General features: G+C 38.3%; 1 protein-coding gene and 1 long non-coding RNA gene across 7 annotated transcripts in view; one reads left to right on the forward strand and one right to left on the reverse strand.

Moving 5' to 3' along the window:
* The window catches only part of LOC142101950 (uncharacterized), a 389,962-nt gene that overhangs the window by 373,920 nt on the left and 3,456 nt on the right, over positions 1 to 12,586 (forward strand). The window contains exons 1-5 of one of the 6 annotated variants that reach the window (XM_075186418.1): positions 78 to 202; positions 8,059 to 8,706; positions 9,497 to 9,916; positions 10,361 to 10,417; positions 11,133 to 11,282. In XM_075186418.1, the coding sequence (XP_075042519.1) occupies positions 8,176 to 8,706; positions 9,497 to 9,916; positions 10,361 to 10,417; positions 11,133 to 11,282 (1,158 nt within the window). In that variant the 5' untranslated portion in view covers positions 78 to 202; positions 8,059 to 8,175. The other 5 variants (XM_075186419.1, XM_075186421.1, XM_075186420.1 and 2 more) reach the window with 5 other exon arrangements.
* On the reverse strand, positions 5,001 to 7,139 carry LOC142101954 (uncharacterized). The gene is made up of 2 exons (XR_012679167.1): positions 6,783 to 7,139; positions 5,001 to 5,436 (listed from the first exon to the last, which is right to left on the reverse strand). It is a non-coding gene; the product is annotated as an uncharacterized LOC142101954 (long non-coding RNA).

Consider the following 12,586-nt stretch of genomic DNA (forward strand, 5'->3'; position numbering starts at 1 on the left):
GACCCTTAGTTACGTCACCACACCCACCCCCGAAGCCAGCCAATCGGAACCGTTTCCTGAAAAAAAAGAGAAGGCAGATCCAAACTGTACCCAATTTTTTTTTTCCTTTTTCCCCCGAGAAGAGGGCGGGGTTTCTTATCCAACGCTCGCTGCCCACAACAGCCAATCAGCGAGTTGTTTCTGGAAGCGGGAAAACCCTGAGGTACAATATGAACCAATTGGGATGAGGGGAATAAACGGATTCGTGGGGATCGTTGGCTGCCAATTACTGTTGGGGATCTAGGCGGGAAAAACTGTAGCCAATCAAATTTCGGTATATAATGCTTTAAAACTCTTCAGGGTGCACTGCTGCACTGTTACTGTGTATTATGTCAGTGGGGTTAAGTGGATATGAATTTATTGTTGTCAAAGAGACCTTGGATGTGACTGACTGGGCAAGATACAGAAACTTGTAATATTAATGACAGGAAGAGGAAACCAGCTGACGCTGAACTACAAGTTTCAGCATGAGGGGTTAGCCAATGGGGATGCTCAGCTGCCTAAATCTGGCCACACCCTGAGATTTTGAATGAACAGTAAAAATTCAGATCAGTAGTCCAAAATGACGCAATTTTGGAGCCCCGCCCCCTGCACGCCCACCTCCCCCAGGGAGGATCTCAGACGCCAACGCCAAAAAGTTGGCAAGTATGAGCTAATGAATCTCTAGAGACTGAAGTGGCATTTACCTTTCTATCGCCATTACTGAAGTCATGTTGTCTTACCTGTCAGTCTTTGATTAAATCTTGGTCTCCATGAAAATGGCCGCCTCCATAGGCACCAATACATGGAATATAGGATACAATTTCTGAACCGTGTCATCATGCCACAGATGGCGAAGCCAACTGCGTCTTGTACTGGTTCAGCATCAGGGAGAATGCCAGACTCTTCAGGGAGTGAGGGAGATCACCCCTATTTCAGGGAGACTCCCTGACATTCAGGGAGAGTTGGCAAATATGGGATACGTCGCCCACGCTTTTCAAAAAATATTTTTTTTCCGGTGCATACAGCGTCCCTTCATAAGTAGGCTCACAGCTTTGTCCAGTTTTGCCGAGCAGTGCAAAAATTAGATGTCATTTTGATTGACTGAACATAACTCTTTTGTAGGAATTTCTTTTATCGAAGTTAGTCCTGTACATAAAATATCTCTTAGAAAGAGCAATTCGTTAAGACTAGTTTGACTAACGGGTATATTGCTAATACAGTTCCAGTTCCAATTATGACATCTGGCTGGATTAAATCATTTATATTAGTTTGTTTGGAATGGGTAGGTGTTTCTATTATATATTTGTTCATTTAGATATTTAAATCCAACAAGTGGATTTTCTTTTTAGACTTGGACTTTGTACATTTTAATTGATAATCATTATTGTTAACTTCAGATATAAACCCCATCTAGAAGATGGCAATGAAGGGAACAAAGCAGGTGCCCATGGTTATCCCACATATGTGGCTATTAAGTAAAAACTTCCAACAAGGAATTATTTTGTTGAAGGATAAAAAGCATTTAATCTAGAATGAACTTTTGGTGTGTGGCAGATAATTTGTTTGTTGCCAGTTGGAAACCTAAGATTTTTATGAATGGGTGGGTGATACATGACGGAACAATGGGTTACCCCAGTGTGGAATCATATTCAGCTTTACTAATTATACCTGATAATAAAACTTTATACAACACCATTTTTAATTCCATTAAGTAGGGTTCAGTGGAATCCTTTGTTAATTTTGTGATCATAATAGAAGTATTTGATCATATTCTTAATGCTTGTTGACAATATTTAGATCTGTGCTATTTTTATGTTACAGAAAACAATTTCTTGGAGAATTTTCACAAGAAGCCTGATATAATGTCCCTAGGCATAATGTGCAAAAAAGTTAATAGCGATTCAAGATCTGTGTAAACCTTTTCTTAAACATTATTAAAACAGGGAAAGTGGTTGTAATATCTGTTTAAATTGTCACTTATTAATCGATCATTGTTATTTCTTGGTATCTTGCTGTTAATATATATTAAGCTCTCCTGTCTGTATAAAGACTATTGCAGCGTACACACTAATGCGATATCTGGCTGAATAGTCCTTTATTGTTTCATTGGCCCGATAATCGCCTGTGAACACTGTAGTGTGTACCCAGCCTAATTCAACTTGGTCATTTGTTAGCTTGAGAGAAAATACGTTAAATATACAATTTTCTGTTATGTTTGTTTCAATGGGTTTCTTTTTGTTGGTTGGTCTATGTCTTCTCCCTCTAAGTGTAAAGCTATTTATTGGGTAAAGGGACTGCTCTTCAGAGGAAGAAGGTGCTTTGTTAATTGATTTCATAACAGTTTTTCATCACAATTTTCTCCTGAAAACATTTTTTTATACTGAATTGTTTTTCCAGTCAGGTTCTAAAAACAGAACTTAGTTTTGTTACATTATTTGTTGAGATGTGTATGGCAATAGTCATGCTTTTTTAATCGATGATGTAATTTTTAATTGTAATTTGTTATCACTGAATAATCTTTTGTATTTCCTTTTAGAGTGTTCCCATTAACCCCTAGATGGTTTATTTACATGTGTTATGGGTATGTTTATATACGGCTTATTTACATTTTGATCGTTTTTGTTTATATGTAGCTATTGTTCATGGAACAAATGTCAATATTCTTTGCTAAACTCAAATCTACCCCTCTATTATTTTGCATAATATTACCTTCAAACCTAACAAGTTGGTTGTTCATAGTTGTTGTCTGATAATTTAGCTAGATCTGGAAATCCTAGTACTTCATACTTAAATTATAATATTTTCATATCAAGCATTTAAGTTCTCGTTCCTTCTCAATCATGCTATGCTGAGAGGAAATAGAAAACTAACTCTCCAAAAAAGAGAAATTTTGGATTCAACAACCTTCCAAGTTTTAACAAGAATTTTAGGGGCATATTCAATTAGGGTTCCGTTCGTTACCGCGAAAAGTGCGTGTTCTTGCCAGTATTATGGTACCGCAATAACGTGGCTTTTCGTACGCAACCCTATGTGCTGCGAACGAAAATCCACATTATTGCGGTAACGTGGATAAAGTTCGGGGCCCGTTCCGGCGCGATCCCGCGAACCGGAACCCTAATTGAATATGCCCTTTAATGTTATTAAAATTATCCCAAAAAAGTTAATCAATTACTATTTGATAAAATATATTTTAGTTAATTTATTTGTTAAAAAGAAGATGCCTTGTTTTTTTATGTGACGCATTTTGTGAATGTAATGTATTTCGAAATATTTTATTCTTATTAATGTATTTTCTAATTCATATATATCAATAACCTCATAATTGAGGGATACCTCCAAAATTAATTATCTAACTATTGAAAAGAAATGACAATTTTCCCTTTATTAACAATAATGTTAAGGATAAAATAAGATTGCCAATAGTACTGGAAAGATGTGTGAAACAGATCTAGGATTGTACTTACTCCCGGATCGCTCAAGGCCATCTCTTACTCCACTGATGTTTGTGCCCTCCAGAGATTCAAGTTCTAATATACAGGTGAAAGCACAAGGACTGTTTCATACTACTGTTTCTGTCCATGAACATTCACCTTTTGAATCCTCATATCGATTCTTCAAATTTTAGATCATACTTGCTGGTCGATGGTCTAAAGATGGTGGTCATAAATCTGAAATAGGATCATAAATCTGAAATAGGATCATATATCTGAAATAGGATCATAAATCTGAAATAGGATCATAAATCTGAAATAGGATCATAAATCTGAAATAGGATCATAAATCTGAAATAGGATCATAAATCTGAAATAGGATCATAAATCTGAAATAGGATCTCTCATTGCTGCGATCAGCGGCCATAAGAGATGTTACTTTACAGAACAAAAATGTGGTTCTACATAAGTAGGCCCCATAGTCTAAATACAAGGGAAATGCATTGCCATAAAAATGTCATAGTTGATATAAGTCAGGTTGAGTAAATTCTCAGGAAATAATAGGCATGTGATGTGTTCCAGTTTGTACACATAACTTGTTCTATTAATAATTGTCTGTTATGGTTCTTCCAAAGAAAAGACAATTTTGCAATTCCTTGTGGTTAAGATGTGCCAATGTTTTCGGGAAGTTAAATATCTGGGATAGAGCATGGAAGCAAAGCGAATGATGGACTAGCAGACATTGTGATTCTTTTAATATTCTTAACTAATGGATGGACCTCTGTCAAGAATGTGAAAAGTTTAGGACAGTCATCATCATCATCACCATTTATTTATATAGCGCCACTGATTCCGCAGTGCTGTACAGAGAACTCATTCACATCAGTCCCTGCCCCATCGGAGCTTACAGTCTAAATTCCCTAACGTACACACACAGTCCTTCCTGACCATAGTGCAGCAACAATGGTTGAAAGCTTGAGGAAAAATTGCATGTAGTCTTAATATACTAGATACCATCTGTAAAAGAGTTCTCATTAATACAAATACATAACGAGCTTATGTCCATATTATTTCAGATCAATGACTTTTCCTCTGTTTTGAGAGTATCCTTGTGATCTGTACCTGTCTTTCTCTTTCATGCATTATTTATCAGACTGTGATACATTGTTATAAACCCCTCTAGATAAAGGATGAAGACTAGAGAGGGCCTCTATGGTTGTTTGTTGACTAAAAAAAAAGTCACTAAAAAAAATGCCCGATTTGTAGATACCAATAAAGCAGGAGGAGGGGAAGCCCAGTCTCACTTGGAGATCATAGAACAAGGGGACATTTCTTAGGAGGGCAACATTTCCGAGAAACTTGATGACACTCTGGAGCCAGTGACAGAACGGGCAGGAAGGAACTCTGGGTTATTTCACAGCGGAATCACTAAGGGTGGTGAGAAAACCAGACAGTGTTGTCTTATGTACAAGTCCCACATTGATAGGGAGATAGAAATGACTAGGGCAAAAAAATGTTTTTAAGCAAACCAATTGTTCATACTAAATGTGGTGGCACAAATAATCTGCTTTAATAAATCATAACAGTTATATTTTACAAGTAAACATAATATAATACATTTAAAAAAGAGAAAATACAAAAACAAAACAAGGATTTCACCACCTAGATCCCATTATTAACAGCCTAAGTGGATGTTGATTAGTCTATATGTTACTTTGATATTCCATATGCAATACCTGTATGCCCTGGAGATAGAGATACTGGAGACGGAGAGGTGGCAGAACGTTGATATTAATAACACATTCATAGCAAAATTGTACATTACGTAATGCTAAAATATCACTAATTACATGGGTCGTCCACTTTTCCACAAACCCCGAGGTCTAGCAATAAACCTTTTTTTCTGGCAAACCCACACAGTAATTGCTTTCGACGGACTCAATCACCAACGCCCACAGCTTGCTGGAGAGTGTTTTTTTAGATCCTGAAAGTATAAGAAATTGTCATGACATATAATCTGTGTGATTATTTAGTGTTCCAAAAATGTCAAATGCAGTTTGCTGCTGCAGCTTACTTTATCATTGTAACAGGCCTAGAATACAAATATATTCATTGCAATATGTTACCAGTTATCTCAACCAAGAAAAACAATATACAAATTAACATTTATAATTAAAAATAAAGTTATTCCAGAAGAAACAGATGCACCCTAATCCTAAACATTAGCTTGGTGGTGAATGGGAACAGTCCTCATAATGAAGTAATGTTATTTACAAATGCAGTGAATGATGACTATGGGCCTTATTTTAACTTAAGAGAAAATGCAGCTAAAAAGTGCAAATTGGCACCTGGACAACCCGTGTTTCAATGCACTGGGTGCAAATGCAGGGAAAATGCTGTTTTTGCATGAAGCACATAAATAACCTCTCAGCTTTATTTTTACACTGAAATTTAGAGTTAAGCTAGAGCGACCCCACCTTTCCAACTCCTAACTCTAAATGAGTCACCAAATCAAAGCACTCGATAGGAGTCAGCTGGCGGGCAGGTGAAATCTCGCTTGTTAAGGTAAAGGAAAGTGAGATGTAGGGGGAGCTAGAGGATCAAATGGGACTTAGCAGCCCGGTATTGGCAGGTTAAGGAGAAGGTGAGATGAGAGCGACCAACCGCATTCTGAGAAAAGCCAGGACACAAGTTTTTCAAAGAGTAGAGGGAAACTGTATTAATTATTTGGAGAACCTCTACACTACCACCTAGGAAAATATTTTCTTAAGGTGCTCCTTCCCCTTTGTACTTTTATCACAGCCCTGACTGAAGACCTGGGAGGGGAGATTTGTGTGTATGAGCAGGAGGACCAATCAAAAGCCACAATCAAGAGACTGTGGCTCACACCGTCACGTCTGCCATTTAAAGGCAGTGAACTAGCACACCTGCAGAGCCCCCAGAAGTTTTCATCACCAACATTTTAGAGTATTAATATTCCCTATTTTGCAATGCATAGAGTAGTGGATGCAGCACTGTAAGCACAAACTCAATCATTGCATAGTTACCACCTGTCCCTAATTTTCACAGAATTTAAAGATTTGTCCCTAACTTTCAGGATTGACAATATACAGAGTGCAATTCTCACTGCATGCTCTTCTTTCCCAGAATTTATAAGTTGGTATTTACTTAAAGGACTATTGAAAATGTAGTGAACATGTCATTATGAGGATTGCTGTGCACTGAAATCCAGGTATACAGAATCACACAACACATAACAGGCTGAGATTAGCCTAATTCACCCTGGAAATGTGAGTTATAATGACTAATACACCCCCTGCTACAGCTTACCTGTATAGAAGCACTTGGCCTGTAACAGTACACCTTTATATGGTGTGTGAACTCCTTAGTGACTTATTGTAACCTTATTAACTTACAGTATGGGATATATTATCCCATATATAATTTGTACACAGTAGACGCAGCGATGATATGGGCTGAATCAATACCTCACCTATAAATAAAACTCACTAATGCACTTTGAGCCTCATTCATGCCTCAGAGAGATCACTAGTTACACTTTGTGTAGATGACAGGAAGAAATTATTATTTTTAAAATGCTGGTTGGTTTAAAAACTAAAAATTTACAAGTTCAACAATCAGACCATTGATATCACTAAACGTCCCTTTAAATAGTAATCCTGCTATTGACTACAGCTGGCGTCTTGCGCCCCCTAGTGGTCAGAGAACATATACATGATGCATGCAGATGACTTGTTTCGTGCCCGCCTCTGATAGTGATAAACAACTGCAGATCTAGACAGAAATATTGTTGCAAAGCTGCTATAGTACAATCAGCATCTCCCTCACTGCTCCCCTCCTACACCTAGATGGATGAGATGTATCTATATTCATGGTACAGTACCAGAGGCGTGTACTATGGAAGGAAGAGGAAGTGATGACAACGGATATGGTGGGGAGAGAGTTTGTGCACTGAATGAATATAGGAATAATATATATATATATATGGCTACATTTTAGTGCATGTGTGTGTCACAGCACGGAATCCAGCTTACAGGTTTGAGTACTATGCATTCATTATTTATCAACGAGTTTAGATGAAGTAATGGCTTCATGTGATAAGCTGCACCACAATTCTTGTGTTTCAGTTCTATGTCGACATAGGATTAAGTACTAAACTATACCTAATAATTGTATTTTTGCTTGTATCAGTCACCAGTTATAATGGTGAAATTACCCTATTATTCTCTACAATTATTTGTAATAAGAAATAAAAGAAGTATACAAAAAAACATGTAAAGTTATTTTTTTTGAAAATTAAATGCATGCTAGTAAGATAATTAATATTGAGATTTAATGTAAGACTATTGTAGTAAAAGCTTTCTGCACAAATCTTCAGACTATTGAAAGTGCTTTGTTAAATTATATATTATTTAAATAGTTATTTAGTTTTGTACCCAATGTACTGAGGTTGTGGTTCATCGTAACTTTAAAAATGCTATAATGCTTAAAAGTCTTTCAACACGATCATTGCCAATTCTGTCTAATATATAACTGAATATTTAAAAATAAATATGACTTCTGATTTTCACATTTTCCTTGAAAGATACTGGAGATGCTGTGTACGTTTATCACTACTGTGACGTCGCGACACGTATTGGGGTGAGACAAGAAGAGTCCTTGAGTAAGAGTGGAAGTGATTGTCACTTTGGCAAATTCTAGGATGATTCAGTCAAAACACTTTTGGAGAGCTGTAGAGATCCAGGAGAAAGCAGGGAGCGGCAGACCACCTGGAACCAAAGCTAGGACCGCAATCATTCCAAAAAAACAATGGTCGATGAGACGACGTGATAACACAAGTGGACACGTAGTGGTCTCTGAGAAGAAGAGGCGAGGTCGGCCACCTTTAACCAAACCTGTAAATCTAGATATGCTAAAAAAAGAAGAGTCTGCAAGAGGAAATGGTACCACAGATGAATCCACGGGGGTCTCGAATAAAAGACAAAGCATGCAAAGAGCTGCAAAGATCCCAAAGACAGAAACGTTAATGATACCGATTAGTTACACCACTGAAGATACAAGAATCCCAGAGAAAAGGAAACGAGGGCGACCACCGATAAACAGAGCTTTAAATGTGGACATACCAAAGACTGAAGAATCGGAGAGAGCGATTGGTAACAGAGATGAAGATACGAAGTTTGTAGAGAAAAGAGGCCGCGGCAGACCCCTCGGAAGTGTTAATAAAAAGATACTGGTAAGATAGACACAGCTGACACACATTAACACCAGTGGGAGTGGAACAGCGTATGGTAACAATGCGGTTAATGTACGGCTTTCATTATATATTACAAGGCTCTGTTTGTCCCCATTACGGTCTAAAAAACATGAGAAGGGAATGCTCTCCAGTCTGGTCAGCCAAGCATGGCCTCGGATGCTCGTCTGAACAGACCAAGATGAGTTTCCTGTTTCTATTGGTTAAATGTTTCCCTAGCAAACCTCTCTTACTGAAACCTCGTCCAAGAGAGGCATGGGTGGATATATAATCAAAAGGCCGGGTGAAAAGAAAAAAAATGTTTACTGAATCTTTCAAAGGATTGTCCACTTTTGGATAAATAGATAATTGCTCTACTATGAGTTGCCTCTTCCCCACCACAACTCTGGCAATCTTCACCATTCCCTGGTAGCGGGTAGAACATGGTGTTTTATAGGACGAGGGGCAGCGTCTTTTGATCACACACACAAAAAAAGTGGGTTTGGGTGATGGAATGGGGTGGCGGGAGAGATGTAGTGAACAGGAGAGAAGCTGTGGCCACCAGTCATGTAACCTATTCTCTAAACATCCCCCTTGCTAGTAGACCTTGGATGGCTTGAGTTGTCACCAGTGGAAACCTCTCTTTCTCCCACCCTGGTCTCCCTGGCCCAAAAGTGGACAAACCCTCTAAGGGAGTTTCACTAAAAGCATGGGAAAACCTAATAATGGAGGAAGGGACATGAGATATGATACTCACCTCTGTTCTAAAGACTCCCATTCTTATTGTTTCCAGGTTCAAAACAAACCATCTACCTCGTTCCAAAGTCTTGATGGCCAGAAAAGAGGACGAGGACGACCCAGAAAAACAGAACTGCTGCTTCTCAATAAGGCACCAAACATGTCAAAGTTTTCGGCGATGACTAAACAAATTGCTGTGAGACTAACAAAAATGAATGAGGACATTGTTACGATGGCTGGAAAGAAGATACACTTGAAAGCGGAAAAAAATACTATTACAGGAGAAAATAAAAAAGTAGAAAGGAAGACAGCAATGATCAAGAAGAAGAAAATTGTGAAGGTGAAGCAGAACTCTGTGGAAAAGAAGAAAATGAAACAGAAGAACATTGTGGTGGAATTAACGGACATCATAAGGGAAAAGAAAAAAGTGAAGAAGGTGAAGTCAACGGAGGTCGCTTCGGTGACCGTGGTGTTGGTAAGATTCAGAAAATACATATCGGAGGAAGGGAAGGATAATACAGGACATTGCAACATGTATGCTGAGTTAGATTAGGCCTATTACATTATATAATGTGTATACATATGCCGTAACTCATGGCAACATATCCTTTTTTAGGATCTACTCTAAGTCAATCTGATGAAAGCCAATGTCTGGTTGAAATGGTTTATTGCTGGTGCGTGTTATCTGCACAGTGTTATTCCTTTGGCATTTAGGGTAGTTTGTAGGTTTGTTTTAATCATTGATAAAAAAAAAAAAAAATCTATATATAAATGCAAACTTTATGTTAAAGTTTGCCATGTACACAGTGAATCAGTATTAAACCTACCAATTCACTATCAAGGTTTACATTTATGGCTGATAATAGTTTTTAAATGTTCATTAACGTTATATTGCCTAATTCATAATAACGGTCTTTAGGAGAAGCGACGAGGGCGCCCAAAGAAACAACCTGCAAGCGCAGAATCTAAAGAGCAGGTTAGTTATTATTGTCCTCTCAATGAACGTCTATGTTTGTGTCTCTTGCTCCTCTGAAGAAAGAGGAGGTAATTTATAAAGATTGCAAAGTCCCTTGGGTTTACACCAGGGGGCCTTGATGGTTCTCCCAGCGAAACTAGGATCAGGGTACACACCTCCTACAGTGCAAAAATATAAACTGAACACCAGTGTCCACCTCCTACGCCTTCAGGACCTCGCTTTACAAATAGATCAACTTTTCAGTTTGTCTCCTATAATAACAACAACAAAAAAAAACCCACACAGTTTTCAAATAAACATTGATTAAATAAGGCTCTTTTGGAAAAAAATAATAATATATATATACATATATATTATTCCTTTTTGGTATGTTGACCACTGCCATTATACTGGAATGACTGGGTTTGCAGCATTGCTGTTCCAGGGGCACTAATATTTAATTACATAGCCCAAGTAGGTCATGACGAGATCCAGCGCTTTTCAGGACAGGCCTGGTAGCCTCTGGGGGTGAGGTACATGTTGTTTTATTAACAAATGCTTCAAATATAGACCCCCACTGCTGCATCAAAGCATATTATGGTATTTTGATTTGATATCAGCATCTTGTATACATTTTGGGATTATTATTATTATTATTTTTTATCCATAACTTGCTTGATGTTTCCTGCCTAATCCCATCCTCTCCATTGTTGACATGTATGTTTGTCACTCTCAGGTCGCCCTACTTTGTCCTAATACCTGGCCTGAGAATTTTAAATATGAAGGATGTCAAGCGGCCAATCAACTCCCTGGTGATTTCTCCTCACACAGAGAACATAACCCCACAGAGATTGGAGTCTGCACTCGCCAAGTAGAGTTATTACAGGTAAATATGTCTACTTATAGTCGGGCTCGGACAACCTGTGGCTCTCCTGGTGTCAGGGCCATCTTAACAACATTATGGGCCCAAAGCAGTGCACCGGGGCCCCTATATATATATATATATATATATATATATATATATATATATATATATATATATATATATATAGAGAGAGAGAGAGATACAGATATAGATATATATAGATAGAGATAGATAGATGTACTTGCTCAGTGACCCTTGAAGGTTTTTTTGCAGGTTTTTTTTTTTTTTTTTTTTGCAGGATTATTTATTCTAATTAAGAGCCCTGCCTATGGGTCCCCCTTGCCCGTGGGGCCCCCGGGCACCTGCCCATCATGCCTAATGGAAAAGCTGGCCCTGCCTGGTGTTGTGAAACTACAAGTCCCAACATACCCTGTCAGCTATCAGCTGGCAAAGCATGCTGGGATTTGTAGTTCTACAATGCCTGGAGAGCCATAGGTCTGTTAATGGATGTATAGGAGAAAAACGATCACCTTCAGGTTATCCCATCCAAATTTAATATAACATTTCTGCACCTGTTAATAACCGTTTAGCCTCCACAATAATTTCCTTTTGTCCTCTGGTATATGCACACACACTAGGGTCCATTTTGTCATAAGCCAATTAGCTTACCAGAATGTTTTTAGTGTGTGGAAGGAAACCTATGCAAACATGTGGAGCAAATATCATCATCATCAGCAGCAGCTATTTATATAGCGCCACTAATTCCGCAGACACACACACAGATCGTGAGAGAGAGAGAGAGAGAGAGACTAAGGTCAATTTAATAGCAGCCAGTTAACCTACCAGTATGTTTTTGGAGTGTGGGAGGAAACCGGAGCACCCGGAGGAAACCCACTCAAACACAGGGAGAACATACACACTCCACACAGATAAGGCCATGGTCAGGAATCGAAATCATGACCCCAGTGCTATACGGCAGAAGTGCTAACCACTAGGCCACTGTGCTCCACACAAATAAAGCTCTAGTTGGAATTGAATCCATGGCCTGGGCACTTTGAGGCAGTAATGCTAACCACTCTACCACAGATGTGACAAAGGGAATCAAATTGCCGATTTAATTTAGGAGTGTAAGGAGACAACGTTTCTGTGTAGCTTTACAGAAGTGGAAGTTGCTCAATCAGTTGATAGGTTCACAGAAGGTCCTTGAAAGGGTGGGGGTTATCAAGCAAGGAATAAAAGAGAATAATCCCCCAGCACACTGCTATGAACTAGTAAAAGAGCCGCTATTTCTACTTGTAAATAAAAATGCAGAATTCTCAGTTTTG

The sequence above is a fragment of the Mixophyes fleayi genome, chromosome 9 (assembly GCF_038048845.1).
Source record: "Mixophyes fleayi isolate aMixFle1 chromosome 9, aMixFle1.hap1, whole genome shotgun sequence".
NCBI lineage: Eukaryota > Metazoa > Chordata > Amphibia > Anura > Limnodynastidae > Mixophyes > Mixophyes fleayi.